Here is a 12,827-nt window from a genome sequence, read left to right on the forward strand (position 1 = left end):
AGATAAATAGAAAACTGAGAGGGCCGAAAAGGGAATTATTGGTACAAAGGAAGTAATACCAGCTGTGGCACCTTTGTCTAATTTATTTACCGAGGGTAGCGGGATCAAATATTTAACCTAATTTAAGAAAATTACAACATAAGTATATAAAAAAATTATTAATAGAGGGGGTGGCCGCCACCCCCACCCTACAGGGTGATCCGCTCTTGATTAAGACCGCTTGGTTCTATCTTAGAAGGATTAAGTGAGTCATTCGGGTATAAAATTAGGCATTAAATCTATCATGTGAATTGTTGAGAGTATTAACTAAGTTATTTGAAGGTTGAATAAATAATCATGGTTATAATCCTAAGATAATCTTATTTTGAACCAAATGATCCCTAAGGGTGTGTTTGTTATGGAGGAAAATATTTTCTAGAACCTTTTTTTTTTTTCCTTCCTCATATTTGGTTACTTAAAATATTTTGAGAACATTTTGTCTAGGAAACTAAGTTCTTTGAAAATGAGGAAATTTATTTTCCTAATAAAAATAGGAAAAACAAGTTTCATAAGTGACATTCCAAGCTGATTGTATCCTCTCCATACTCGGACACACCTCCATAGCCTTAAATGCCACCACCCCACACACCTCAATCTCCATCCTCATAAAAAATTAGTTTAACTTTTTACTATTAGATAGTAATAATATCATACAAAATGATACCGATAAATATCATATTAAGCTCAATTTTGTTACGTGGAAATGATACTTCAATTTATATGGTATGCGTATAAAAGATGTAAAATGCACACCATTGAAGGTTGTGGCGGGCTAATAAATACTTTTCATCTTTAATCAAAGGTCTCTAATACGAATTCGAAGAATGATGTTATCTTTTATAGGGAGCACTTTACCTAAAAATTTCAGCACAAATCTGAATTAATCGAGTCTTAAAGACACAGAATAAGAAAAAAGACGAAACTTTTATTACGTAGTAGCGAAATGATAGAGACTGTGCAAGGTGAAGTTATCATCAGAATCTTTAATGGAAATGATAATGAGGATATATCGTCAACAAGACAAAATTGACCATTGTTGAGAGTAAACCTCCGTCGGTTCAGGGACTAAAATCGCTCATTTATGCTAATTGAAGGTCAACATTGCTAACTTGAATAATACAGGAACTGAAATTAGAATAAGGCAATAATACAGGAACCAAAACTATTATTTTCCCAAAATGTTAAATGCACGGGTTAATACGAGGGAAGATGTTAGGTATAAAGTTGTAAAATTTCAAAGCTAAGTAAGCGTTTGGCCATAAGAATTATTTATTTTATTCCGGAGATTTTTTTTACTTTTTTCACTTTTCAGCATTTGGCTATAAGAATTTCAAATACAACTTGAAATTGTATTCGGAAATACCAAAAACTCAGCCCCCGTTTGGCCATAAAAATTATTCACTTTATTCCGGAATTTTTTTTCACTTTTTTCCTGAATCAACGTTTGGCCATGAAAATTCCGAATATAACTTGAAGTTGTATTCCGGAATACGAAAAACTCAAAAAAGTTATTTTTAAAAAAAATTCACTTTTTTATAACTACATTTCACCAAAAACTATAGTTTCAAAAACTATGGCTAAACACAACTCCAACTCCAAAATTCCAAAAAAAAGTAATTTTTTTTTGTATCTATGGACAAATGGGGCCTCAAAAAACTTGTTTTTCAAATTTTTTTATTTTCTTTCACTTTTTTACAATTATATTTCACCAAAAACTACAATTTCAAAAACTATAACCAATCACAACTTTAACTCCAACTTCAAAATTTCAAAAAAAGTGAATATTGTTTTTTTTTCGTTTCTATGGACAAACGGGGCAAAATCACCTCAAAAGTCAAATTCCAGTGGAAATGCGGGCCATATTCCAGAAATCGGTTTGAAGAATTTGGCGGGTAAAAATGGAGCTCCTAAAGCTCTCAAAATTCAAGCTCCAACTCCGTGCCCTAATTTCCGAAATTCATCAACTCAAAGTAAAACCACAATTAACCTCTCAAATCTCCATAACTGATCATCAATTCAATTCTTCATCACACTGTTTCTGTGAACTACTATTATTGCAGGAAAAGGAACGCAATGCGTCACAACGCCTTCAACACACAGTACAGGTTAATTCAGCCAAATTACTAACATTTTAAGCACTTTTTTTGTAAGTTTTAAAAATCTAGTTGTGAAGAAGTTTTTTGATGTGAATACAGAAGCAAAAGCAAATCGAGGAGGAATTCATTCGAAAGTTGGCGGAATTGCGTGCTGAGTTAGGTTTATCCAATGATCTTAAGCATAAACTTGAACGAAAGGTAAATGACTGTATTTACTACTCTTACGAACGGACACAGTGTATAAGTAGTGGCTTTACGTGCATTTAGTAGGCGTTTGGACGTAAGAATTGTGAAATATGGAAAAAAAGTAGTAGTAGTAGTATTTGTTTTCAAGTTGAAAATGTTATTTGGAAATTGGAGTTGTGTTTGGACATGAATACAATTTGGCGGAATTGCGTGTTGAGTTAGGTTTCTCTAATGATCTTAGGCATAAACTTGAACGAAAGGTAAACGAGTATTTACTACTTATCTGTGTCCCATATTAGTTGTCATGTGTCGCTTCTCGAGAGTCAGACTGTATGAATTTTGACTAGCATCTTAAAATAAATCATTTTGATCAAATTAACATGAGAAAAATTGCAACTTGTAGTACTTATCGCATAGTTTTTTAATTTCTAAATTTTAAATGTAAAATATTGAATTGATCTAATCTAATTTAGCTTCGAAAATGAGTCAAATTGACTTTCAAAAAGGAAAACATGACAACTAATATGAAAAGGAGATATTAATACTCATATCTTATTACCATATTAGTTGCCATGTTTCGCTTCTCGAGAGTCAAACTGTATGAATATTGGGTAGCATCTTAAAATACAGTTTTTGATCAAATTAACATGAGAAAAATTGCAACTTGTACTTTATTGTATAGTTTTTGAATATCTAGATTTTAAATGTAAAATATTGAATTGATCTAATCTAATTTAGCTTCGAAAATGAGTCAAATTGACTTTCAAAAATGGCATGACACTTAATATGTGACGGAGGTAAAGGACTATTTGCTCATCTCTTTATTATCACACTCTAGGAAAACACAGAATCAAGCATATAAACATAGAATTCACTCAAAAAGCTATTTATTTTAATTAACCATTAAATTTACGACTTTTTATTTTGCCGGAATGAATCTCTCTTTATTGTATAAAAAATTGGCTTAAAAAATTTCCACATCAGCAATATCTACCGGAAATATCGCCTGAATTGATTGAGTGACTTTGTAGGTGAAATGGCAATAGTTGAGTGACTTCGTAGATGAAATGACAATAGTTGAGTGACTTTTCTGTTACAAAACAAAGTTGAGTGACTTTCTGAGATAATTACCATTAGTTGAGTGACTTTTGTGTTTCAAAACAAAGTTGAGTGACTTTTACGAGATAAAAGTTGTTAGTTGAGTAACCGTTTGAGAAATTAACTCATGATTACCGTCTAATACTCGGACTATATTTATGTATATAAAATGTATAAAGATTTTTTTCAAAACTCTATGTGCGAGTGTGATATGTGTTACGATTTTGGAACTGTCTGTGTTGATGTATTAAGAGGTGCATCTATGCTCTTTAAATTCTGAATCGGCCTCTCATTTATGCCTTTGTTAAAATGTATCATTTAGAATGAAAACTAGAGACTATGAATTAAAACAGGTAACTTGCTTGGAGAATGAGAACAATTTGCTGGAGAACAAGCAGAAGGAATTGGAAGGAACTATACAAGGCTTACTTGAATCAAAGGAAGCTTTTGTGAAAGCTTATGAGGTAAAGCTTATAAGGTTAGCATTTTGTAATGCTAAGCCAGATGGATTAACATAGATTTTGTTAATTCATATATATTTTTAGTTTAATAATTGATGTTCTGGTTCATGATATTCCTGTTTTATCTGATTTTTCAGTTCTAAATTTTAACGAGGAGTTACCAAACTCTAGCATTATCAAAATGCATAGTTGTTTCTTAATAGGAAAGAGGAAATGGAACTATAACGGTAAATATCTCTATTTCCAAGATTTGGCACTGTAATTCTGTAAGCTGCAACTTGATGTTATGAGGGAGTACATGTGGTAAATGGAAGAAAGAAGTTTGTTCTTTAGGTGGCAGTTCCTTGTTTGGATTGTGTGCTAAAGTTGAATGTCTTATTAGATGAATTTCCTAAAATGTTGTACCCTGAAGCTATTTTTTCTACCTTAGAACTTAGATGTGCTGTGTCCTTGCTATCTTCCTCATGGATACTCATGTATAGGTTTGTTTAAACTTAAGATATAGCAAAAGTTGTACTCCCTCTGTTTTAATATATGTGAACCTATTTGGTTGGTACACAATTCAAGAAAGATGGGAGGACTTTTGAAACTGGTGATTTAAAACAAGTCATAGATATTTGTGTGGTTATAAATCATTTCAAAATGTGAATTTGTTTCCAAATTTAGAAAGGGGTCATTCTTTTTGGCACTGACTAAAAAGGAAATAGGTTCACATAAATTGAAATGGGGGAAGAAGTATGTATATAAATTGCATGATGTCATCTCAACCAATGAGCTCAACTCTATACCTCTGCAATGTCAAACATGCAGGACTCTACTTATGAAATGAAGCGAGCTATTGAAGACAAAGATAGAAAAATTGATGTTCTATATGAAAAGTTAAAAGATCATTTGTTATTATTCAATTCAATATCAAAGGAAGTTTCCTCCATCAATAAACTAATGGATGATGCTAGACATGCTCTCAGACAAAAAGAGGATGTAGGCATGTAACTTTCTTTTCTTAAGGTTTCATCCATTCAGTCTCAGCAATCTATCTATTCATTTGCTTACTCACTCCTATTTCTTTTCCTTTACTTTCCTCAATTTCTGTCGTCATGTTCAGTGGCTGGGCTAAAGAGGAAAATGGATGAGGTTTCTACTTTTGAGAAACTTTTTGTCGGTAATTTTTCAACCTCGTTTGCCTTGGTATATAGCTCTTTACTCTTGTACTCGGCATTTTGCGGCAACGCACAATAGAATGTTACTAGAGTAGACACTATTTGATCCTGGGGACATGTTTAAGACATAAATCAATGTAGAAAGGTCATTTTTATAATACAGAACATGTGGTTCTTGTTTGCTAGAATGCTTTTCTTGTAGTGCATCTAGATAATTTCATATCTGTGGGGTATTGATACCCGTTGTCCATCTATATATCTCTAGGTGTTACTACACATGGAGCTGTATAAGCATAAAATTAATCATGAATCCGATAAGGTTTTAGTTTTCGTTCTATATATCATATATAGTCATGCTTAAGACTTCTTTTTTGGTGCAATATAGTCATGTATTACATGCTTTTTCATTGTAAATTCCATTATAGCTCATCAAAGTTGATTCGTAATGCTTTTCAAATATTAATTACAGGCTTCTGATTGTAAGAAGTTAGCTGTTGGTACCTAACCCTTTGTTTGGATGGTTGTTTCCCGTGTTCATTAATGTACAGTATGGTATGGTACAGTATGGTGTTGTATTGTATTGTATCGTATTAATGAACACAATGTTTGGATAGATCGATCGTTTGTTGTGGTTTAATAACATTTGTATTGTTTGGTTTGATCAGTATGGTGCATCGTATAATAACTTGTAAGTTTACTAAAATGCCCTTAACTCTTAATTAGAAAATAGTTTATATATATTAATAAAACTCAGGTAAAGAATAAAATAGGAACTTTAAAAAATAAGTAGGTAGTGAGTGGGGGTGGTGAAGGGGGTGGGTGGTGTGAAAGGGTGGTTATGGGATGAGGGTGGGGTTAGTGGCTGGTAGGGTGGGGGTGGGGTTGGATGGTGGTGAGGGGCAGTGGGCGGTGGAGGGGTGGGTGGTGTAAAGTGGGTGGTTGTGGGATGAGGATGGGAGTAGTGGGTGGTAGGGTGGGCGTGAGTGGTTGTGGGGGTGGGGTTGGGTGGTGGTGGAGGGGTGGGTGGTTGTGGGATAAGGGTGGGGGTGCGTGGTAGGGTGGGTTGGATGGTGGAGGGTGGAGCAGGAGCCGGGGCGAGGGGTGGTGGTAGGTGGGGGTGGGGGGTATGGTGGGGTATAATGGGGAAATGAAATACGTAACCACGGAAAAACCACCAAATCCGTGGTTATAAAAATTGAGACTTTTCATGGTTATATAACCATGGGATGAACTACGGGTTTATAACACCATACCACATAATTTTAAGAACAATAGAAACAAACATGGTTTCATACAAAACCATACATTAATGAACCACAGGAAACCGCCATCCAAACAGGGGGTAAGTAACTAATGTGCTACTTTTTTACAGAAAAGATCAATGACCTGGAAAGCAAACTGATGAACAATGAAGTGGAACTCACAATGAAAACTAAAAGAATACAAGAGCTGGAGGCAGAACTTGAGGCAGCAATTCTTAGCAAGGAGTTCCAACCAAAGATCACGCAGATATCCATTAAATAATGGAAGCAGTTTGTGCTCCCTTTCCCTTATGCTTTATTAGGTCCTAACAATGGTATTTCACATTCCCTTCTTAATGGCATGCCACCTTAACTAGTCATACCTTCAGAGAGATGTATCTACAAAGGAACTACTTCTGCAGAACTTAATCTCAGAGAACAAGGTTTGCATAAGTTTCGGTAGGTGTATAATTGTATTTCAAATCAGATTGTTAACTTGACATGTTACGTTTTGGATGGATAATTATCAGGGACTGCGTTCTGAAGTAGGAAGCTTAGGCATTGTCATAAAAAAGATCCAGGATGCTGTCACTCGTATGAGTGAAGAGGTCTGAACACACCCATTTTTCCTCTTGATTTTACCTTTCAAATGCTGCTTGACTTTAACCCTACGTAAATTGCGGTTGCTTATGTACCAATTCCAGTAACTTTAGCAGAGAGATTATGTAGTTTTGAGCGCATCTGCTCAAGCTAGCCACCAATGACCCTTTGTGGCTAACATACGTATTGCCATGCACCTTTTGTATACGGTGCATATATTATATTTTAAGGACAAGAAATATATTGGACCAGACTATTCCATATGTGGATGTAGCGGATAAGTTCTCTGTGTTGGAATAGGTGTTATTGGAACAGTTATTCAAGAGGATGTCCAACCATTGCGCGTTCACTCTTTAGATAAACCACCACTTTAGGCTAACCGTTTTGCCTGGCTAGCCCTTACTCAAGTTAGAGTTTCGTGCTCTCTCAAAACGGCTGCATGCCACTTCTTGTTGTTTACGTCAGATTAATTCTATCACTACCCTTATGATGTACTACTTATATAAGGATAAGGTCCTTAATTTGTATGAGTAGGCCATCATCAGCGTTCCATCATTCCATTGTCCCTAGCTAATGTTGTTTCAGTTTGGCATTCCATCTATTTGTTGAAATATGTATTTGCTGTTGAAGTGCCGCATTCTTCATGTATTGCATTATTCCTTGGCTTCTTTTCTGCTACTATAGGCCGTATCTTTCTCTAATGCCAGGACAGAGAGACATTCACCTCAGTGGTAGAAGGCCAGGATGAATGCCAATCAATTAGACAAAGTGAAAACTTAAGGTTTGACTGAGCCTCTTATAAACTTCAATATCAAAAGTTAATTTTCTGGTTTGGTATAAAAAAGGAATGACACTGATGATTAGCAACATCCTGAATTTTCAGTTGGATTTTTCTTTTAAGCACATTTATCTTATTAAAGTAAATGCAATTGAACTTCCTAAATCAAAGTTTGTTTCTGCCTCAGCATCAAAGATGACTCTTGGGAAGCATTTGTCGTGAACCTAAAATCACCATTGGGAAGAGTTTTTCCTGAATATAACATGTAGCTAACCATTCTTAGAACACATGCTAACTTCGTTTCTTTACTAACCTGAAGATGCAGATGTGTGAGATTCAGTGCTCACATTAACTATTACCTAGCGATAGGCAAAGAGAAGGCAGAAATTCTCCTACTTGACCTTGGTTTTTTTCCGAATTAGTGATTCTTTTCAACTCATATTATGTATCAAAAAGGGGTTCTCTTAACAATGACTAGATGGGTTGCTAGTAAGCAGATGGGAAGATGGCAATAAAATATACATACGGCTTTTATCTGTTCCCTCATCTGGCTCATAGTAAATACTTCAGATTCTGTCATGCATGTAGCTATTTGTATGTAGTCAATATTCTTCAATTTGTGACATTCTGGTTAACTTAAATTGTGACACTTTGCTTACTAGGATGCCCGATATTGTTCAAAGCACAAGGAAAGACTCTCATCTGAAGTCTTCTATGATTGAAGAAAGTACAGGTTCATATCACACCCTTGCTTTATGCTGTAAGAAGCATAAGCCTTAGTCTTTTGGTTTGTCTGACAATTGCTCAATTCTGTAGCTCAGTCCATTTCAACAACGGTAACCAAACAAACTATGCCCCAATCCAAGCTAGCTTAATCCTTTACACCGCACTAATATATCTTCCTACCATAAGATGCAATGAAGACTCACTGTGCTAAGAGAATATTTGTAGAAATCTTTTTGGTCCAAGTTCAGCAGCTACTTCCTCCTCCATCTACTGAATAGTGCTTTCAGCTATCTCCATTTTAATAAACAGCCACTTACCCTATCATTTTCCTCATAGGAACTGGAACCTTAAAGCTTCATGTAACTTTATTTGCTATTTAACTTAAAAGGAAACATATATTTCCTTCGTACTGCCGTACTGGCCGACCAAGCTTATCCATTTACTTCAATGTAACTTTTAATGCTAAAAATTAGAATATACGGCAAGTATTTAACGCCTTATGCTTCATTTCTTATGTATACTAGGTGTAAACTTGCAGTTCTGATGTTTCCTTAGATTGATTATTCAATATAACAAGACAGCAGAAATTCACTAATACTTTGCAATTTTCCAAAGCAGCCTCACCAGAAGTTCAGGAGGATTCAATAAAGAGCCCCTTGAAGATGGATAAGATCAACTGCCATGCATCAGAGGCGAGTACATCCATCCTGAGATAATCTTCTTCCACCATATCTGTAAACAGTTTTTGAGCTTGCAGATACTTCTTCAACTTTGCAATTGCAGTCTGTTTATTCTTCCTCACCGTCAGCTTGCTCAGTGCCTCAATGTGACACCGACAATGCAAGTGCTGCTGCTTCGACAAAGGTATGATTTACTAACTCATATTAAGTTCTTGTGGCATCATACTTGCTTGCAGAAAGGTACTTATGGGATCACTAATGCTATTTTCCTTACTAATTACGTTGAAAGCTGTCATTCTAAAATATAATACAGCTAGCTACTATATTTTTCATCCAACAGTTGCCTAAGAAATTCATTGAAGAACTCTTCTTTCTAGCTGCTCTTTTTTTTCCTTTTTTCTTTTTTCTTAAAACACTTTCTATCATCTGGCTTGAAGATTACTTCTGATATAGGATGATCAGACAGAATTAGTGAACCAGCTGGATTCTGAATGCTTAACGACTCAAGCGGAGATCTTGTAAATTGTGAGATTTCGGTCTTTGTTCAGAAATTCCAATTCGATTGTGCAAGCAAACTAGACTAACTTTTTCATACTTCATTCTAGTGATAATTAATTTAGTGAAGTTTTGGTGATCCACCATGCAGTTGAGATTGGGCATTCTCTTATCTCTCTTTAGTTAACATATTCAATTCTAGAACAAACACTACTGTTCCGTTAAGATAGAAGCTTCCAAGTTACCATCTTCAAATAAATTTTGACTTTGCACTTATAATGTTCATAACTATTTGATATTAAGGAATAAAAATGCAATAAATAGCTTCTAACATGCTATAGTCATGCACTTCGTTAGAAAGTTGGTCCACATTTTATGGAAGGTCCCAAAGTTATACCCATTCACAAACTCATTTATTAATTGAACAGTTCAGATCTGAAAGAAGACCTAGGAACGGTCAAAACGAGTGCCTTGACTATAAACCAATTTAGTGTGCCCTGACTTTCGGACCTTTCTCAAAAGAAAATGGAGTTATTTTGCAAATTTCTCCATCCCTAAATGGTTTGCATCTCTGGTCATTGCCAAGGTCTTTTGGCTTGAGTTCCATGATTGATTAGTATTGACTCATTTCTTTAATTCATGTTCCAAAGATACTGGGTTGTCTAACAAAATTTGCGACTTAATATTTATGTCTAAATTGCCACATGTGATCCAACATCTTGTCAGATCTCTCCTCTAATTTCTTGTGACAAACTTAGCAATAAAATTAATAGCTTAAGAGTTACACTCTCCATCTCGGTTTGTACGTCTCAATGTTACTTTGCATGGACATGATTAAATATATTTGAAAATAAGAATTTATTTAGTATTTGACAAATAAATACGAGGAGGAGCCTTTTCTTTGTTAATAAAATGGAAAGAAAATGGTTTTTGGACCTAACTCAACCAGGGGCAGAGCTACAATATTAGGTATGAGTTCAGACAAACTCAATAATTTTTGCTTAGACCCAGTACTTGTATTAGAAAATGCATTAAATATGTATAAGTATCTAATTCTGAACGAGCTGTGTTTGGTGGAAAGTTCAGAACTCATAAATTTCAAATCCTAGCTCCGGTACAAATTACTAATTTCAAAAATTTAGTTCATGAGGTGAAGATTGCCCAAGATTAATAAGAAGATTATTACCCACTCACTCAACCAGTGTGGACCATCTAACACTGTGGTTTTAAAAATTTAAGTAGACAACTGAAAGAAAATGCTAAACTAAAAAGTCTTACCAACTAGAAATAGCAGCTTATGGAGTGCATAGAGGTTAAATAATGTCCTTTTTCGGTTCATTTTATACAGTCTTCAATCCGTAGAAGAAGCCCACACTTGCTGACCCCATGCCTGGAGCCAGGCTATGTTATTGAAGTGTTTGTATTTTGGCAGTTCTCTTGTATTTTATTTTTCTTAAACTTTTGATATCCTTAAACATTATTGTTGCTAGCAAGCCTAGTATTTTACTTCACGCGTTCCCTTAATCCTACCGAATCATTATGACTTAGACCTAAAAAATGAGTTGCACACTTGTATTGAGGAGTTCAATAGTTTGACTCGAACTCTATCATAATTAAAGAAAAAGATATTCACACTTTGCCTGGGTTGGACTTGCAAAATTGTTTACCCCTTGTACGATCAAGAACTTAATGGCTAGTTGACTACTGCCAAGCTAACCCCATAAAATGAAGGGAAATAAAGAAGCATTACTTCACCTTATTATGCCAAGTCTAAGTGGAAGTGGGTTGCGATGGATGGTCTATCCACCCTTAACTGGTAATCCAGTCATTGGGGATTATTTGCACCATATGACCTTTCCCGATACTATTCTTTAAATGTTGTCCCAATTAGCTCAATGGACACAGTTTTGTGATTGAAAGTAGTTACATAAATTTTTCTTTTTGTAGACAAATATAACCCACTGACTGATGATGACATAATTAAAATAGTGCCTCAAAAAAGGCCATTTGTGCAACCCATTGTAGATTTAGCAATTTCTATTCTTCACGTCTCAAACTTATTTTCGATGAATGCTTTCTTGCAAAACACACACACTCAATACAAACACATATAATAGAACCGCTTCTTACAATTCCGTGCAAGTGCTAATAGCTTTCGAGTCCCTATCTTTGAGCACTTATATTGTTTTTCATCTGAAAATTCTAATTCTTCAAACAGGATGATACCCAAGCTTGGTGACCATTCAAGTGGAGATGTAGAAAATTGTCAGTATCTACTGTTTTACTATCCTTTTCTTACTAATGCTATACATGATGTGATATTCCTAGCCAATAATGCAACAAAACGGGCAGTTTCATTATAATTCATCTTTTTATGCTATGTGCAAGATAACAAGATGGCTTATTCTCTGCCTAAAGGATGTTAATTGTGATCGAGATTTTCTCCCCCTTGAAAAATATAGGTGGTTCAAGATTTGAACTTTATGAGTTTGAGGTGTCAATGAATTCACTGATCATTTAAGTTATTGGGTTCTAAATTTAATATTTGTACATATTTAGTAAATTTTTACATATATATGGAGTGTGGACCAAAGCTATTGGTTCGACCAAACTCGTATTGATATTACCTTGTATATAACCTTGTATATGCCTTATTGAAGAGTGGCATATATATCAACCACGTAATACAAAACCATGAAAATATTTCTAGCATATTGAAGAGTGTCATACATACATGTCGACCACATAAATACAAAACCATGACAACCAACCAATCATGAGAATTGACGTGGTTAATAAACATGCCGTTCAATGTTGGCAACCCACTTAGCGACGATAAATGTGATACATCAAAACATTGGTAATTGACCATTTCTGGAGATTTTTGAATATTATAGGGTGTCCTTATTGACAAACCTTAGCTTTAATTTGTTTGATTTGTAATGTATGGATATAAAAAGCCACAGAATCAAGTTCAGTAGCTTAGACTTTGTTTTTATGGGAAAAACAAACCTTCCTGCACTCAATGCATGTCTACAATAATTGCATGAAATGTATCATTTTTTTTTAAAGGTAAAAACTTATTGATTTAACCATGGTTAATTAATTTTAAAGAGTTTAAGTTTCATGCCTGACAATGTAAATTTTTTAAACTATCCAGTCACTTAAGATAATGACAAATAAATCTATGCTAAAATATTAATTGGTGACATGATGGAAATGATAATTAGTCTATTATAATAGGTTAAATATAAATTAATAGTGTAA

At 34.6% G+C, this 12,827-nt stretch overlaps 1 protein-coding gene across 6 annotated transcripts; it reads left to right on the top strand.

Moving 5' to 3' along the window:
• The first annotated feature begins 1,881 nt into the window (after window positions 1-1,881).
• Window positions 1,882-12,028, top strand: LOC132067445 (uncharacterized). Of its 6 annotated transcripts, XM_059460678.1 has the most exons (15): window positions 1,882-2,009; window positions 2,100-2,144; window positions 2,235-2,295; window positions 2,544-2,581; window positions 3,773-3,883; window positions 4,691-4,865; window positions 4,986-5,042; window positions 6,413-6,549; window positions 6,665-6,724; window positions 6,812-6,889; window positions 7,589-7,662; window positions 8,322-8,392; window positions 9,004-9,077; window positions 9,169-9,249; window positions 9,519-9,715. In XM_059460678.1, exons 1-15 carry the CDS (start codon window positions 1,938-1,940, stop codon window positions 9,585-9,587), a joined length of 1,203 nt encoding a protein of 400 aa, XP_059316661.1. In that variant the 5' UTR covers window positions 1,882-1,937; the 3' UTR covers window positions 9,588-9,715. The 6 variants fall into 6 exon arrangements, with proteins under 6 accessions (XP_059316661.1, XP_059316664.1, XP_059316663.1 ...); XM_059460681.1 differs by lacking the exons at window positions 2,544-2,581; window positions 9,519-9,715 and adding an exon at window positions 11,779-12,028 and having other exon boundaries at window positions 2,235-2,333; XM_059460680.1 differs by lacking the exon at window positions 2,544-2,581 and having other exon boundaries at window positions 2,235-2,333; window positions 9,503-9,715.
• Window positions 12,029-12,827: the final 799 nt, after the last annotated feature.

This window comes from Lycium ferocissimum, chromosome 8, assembly GCF_029784015.1.
Source record: "Lycium ferocissimum isolate CSIRO_LF1 chromosome 8, AGI_CSIRO_Lferr_CH_V1, whole genome shotgun sequence".
Classification (NCBI taxonomy): domain Eukaryota; kingdom Viridiplantae; phylum Streptophyta; class Magnoliopsida; order Solanales; family Solanaceae; genus Lycium; species Lycium ferocissimum.

What these genes read in the sequence shown, in the direction of transcription:
- LOC132067445 (XM_059460677.1), top strand. Translation starts at nt 1,938, where the DNA reads ATGGAGCTCCTAAAGCTCTCAAAATTCAAGCTCCAACTCCGTGCCCTA. An exon ending in CCGAAATTCATCAACTCAAA is followed by an intron (nt 2,010 to 2,099) that starts GTAAAACCACAA and finishes CTATTATTGCAG; the next exon opens with GAAAAGGAACGCAATGCGTC. An exon ending in AGCATAAACTTGAACGAAAG is followed by an intron (nt 2,334 to 3,772) that starts GTAAATGACTGT and finishes GAATTAAAACAG; the next exon opens with GTAACTTGCTTGGAGAATGA.